Raw genomic sequence first — 1,798 nt, 5'->3', positions numbered from 1 at the left:
AGCATAAGAGCAACGAAGTGAGGCAATCGTTAGTATTGCTGTTCTAAGTGGTTGTGAGGAGGAAATCCTCCTCCCAAGGCTACGGCAGAGGCTGGATGAAGGTGAGGGGCCCAGGAGGTCACGTGACCTTCCAGCACACGGGCCCCCTCACAACAGAGATAGACACACAAAAAACAGAGCAATCAATTAATGCAAGGTTATCGCTGCCTATCACGCGCTTCAACAAATCGGCCGAATAGCTAAAGGCAGGGGTGTAGTTGTTATGTGCAAAAAATCCGAATTACGCTGTCTGTCTATATGCTACCAAAAGTATGCACAGTGGCCTGTGCCACACCGCTTGCTAGCTACATCCAAGTGTAGCTATTACAGTAGCAATTCTGCTGTGTCAGATTGTACTGTAATAGGTATCCTAATCTAGAAGGCCTAAGACGTAGATACTATCGCTTAAAAAAAGAATTTACTTCCTCTATCCGCTGTTTTGTCCCCTCACTGGAGCTCAAACTTCACCATAGTCGCCATAGGTCGGTGGGTCTTACTAGAGGGGGGCAAGTAAGGAAGCGCAGGCAGCTTCCCCTCAATGCCGCCCAAGGCTAGTAGCTTGCACTCGTTGTTGCGCACCCAGCCGATATAAATACTCCCACCGCCGTCGAGGTTCAACGTGAATTTCGACTCTCCAACGCCCTTGCCCAAATACTCACGTGAAAACGTGTCGATAAGCTTCTGCCACTCATCTATGCGGAGACCCTCGGGGCGGCCCGAATTGTACGCAAAGACCACACGGGTCTTGTCGGGCAGCTCCATCGCAGCAGCCCGCTCGTTCGGCTGGTTTGAAGTGGCCAGGCCGCCCGGTGTGCTGGACTCGATCGAGCGATGTTTTCGGTCATTGTCAAGAAAGTAGCGTAGCTGTTGGTGCTTGGTGTAGTCTAACGAGTCGTCGCCCTTAAGCGACGGCGCCGTGTAGAAGTAGCTCCCGTCGTCGCCGGTAAACTTGTGGTACCAGGGCCGGTCCGCCTTAGGGGGTTCGACATAACCAGGCTTAATAGTAGACCGACCGACCGTCCAGTACCCCATGCGTGAGATCTCTGCTGGTGAGAGCAGCGGCTTGTCCACGTCAAGCCGGAGATTCTTGTCAGCGTTCGATTTCGGATCGTCTCGGGCCGGCTTAATAAAGAAGCCGCCATCAATAAAGATGTAATCCTTGTTCGGCTCTACGTGCTTGAAGAAGTAGCTGGGGATAACCGTACTGCCTTCGCGCTCACCAACGATACTCATGGCCGTCTTCGGCATGACAACGGCCGTGAACAGGCCATTCAGGTGCATCTTCTGCATGATAGACTGGATCTTTGCGCTGCCACGAACGTCGTTGTCTTTGGCCCAGTTTTCGGTGGTGCGGAAATGGTAAGCCTTGGCGCTCCCGATGTCGTAGTGCTGGTATATGGGTGCGCTGGGCTGGGCGGCTCCGTACGACGAGACCAGCAGGACCAGCAGGAAGGCATGCTGGATGGGGGACCACATGGTTGCGACAAAACCGGGTGGGCAACAAAAAGCAAATATCTCAGGTATAGAAACAAGCAGCAGTCGCGAGGTGTAGTAGTAGTAGTATTGTTTAGTGCTAGGTACCTAATCTAGTGGCAAAGGGGGCCTAGTATATAACTATATTATTCTATATAGTAAGAGGTATAAGTATCTTACAAAACTTATACCCCTACATATATATTTCCTAAAATAACATAACTTATAACTTTAATTAGTAGAAGCCCTCATAATTAAACATACTTAAAGTAACAGATAGTATATA

General features: G+C 50.3%; 1 protein-coding gene across 1 annotated transcript; it reads right to left on the bottom strand.

Moving 5' to 3' along the window:
- Positions 1 to 486: 486 nt before the first annotated feature.
- Positions 487 to 1,515, bottom strand: GLRG_11938 (uncharacterized protein; the record flags this gene model as incomplete). The annotated part of the gene is made up of 1 exon (XM_008102622.1): positions 487 to 1,515. The coding sequence occupies one exon, from the start codon at positions 1,513 to 1,515 to the stop codon at positions 487 to 489; it is 1,029 nt and encodes a 342-aa protein (XP_008100813.1).
- Positions 1,516 to 1,798: the final 283 nt, after the last annotated feature.

This window comes from Colletotrichum graminicola, assembly GCF_000149035.1.
Source record: "Colletotrichum graminicola M1.001 genomic scaffold supercont1.212, whole genome shotgun sequence".
Classification (NCBI taxonomy): domain Eukaryota; kingdom Fungi; phylum Ascomycota; class Sordariomycetes; order Glomerellales; family Glomerellaceae; genus Colletotrichum; species Colletotrichum graminicola.
This window is presented reverse-complemented; position numbering and strand designations above follow the sequence as displayed.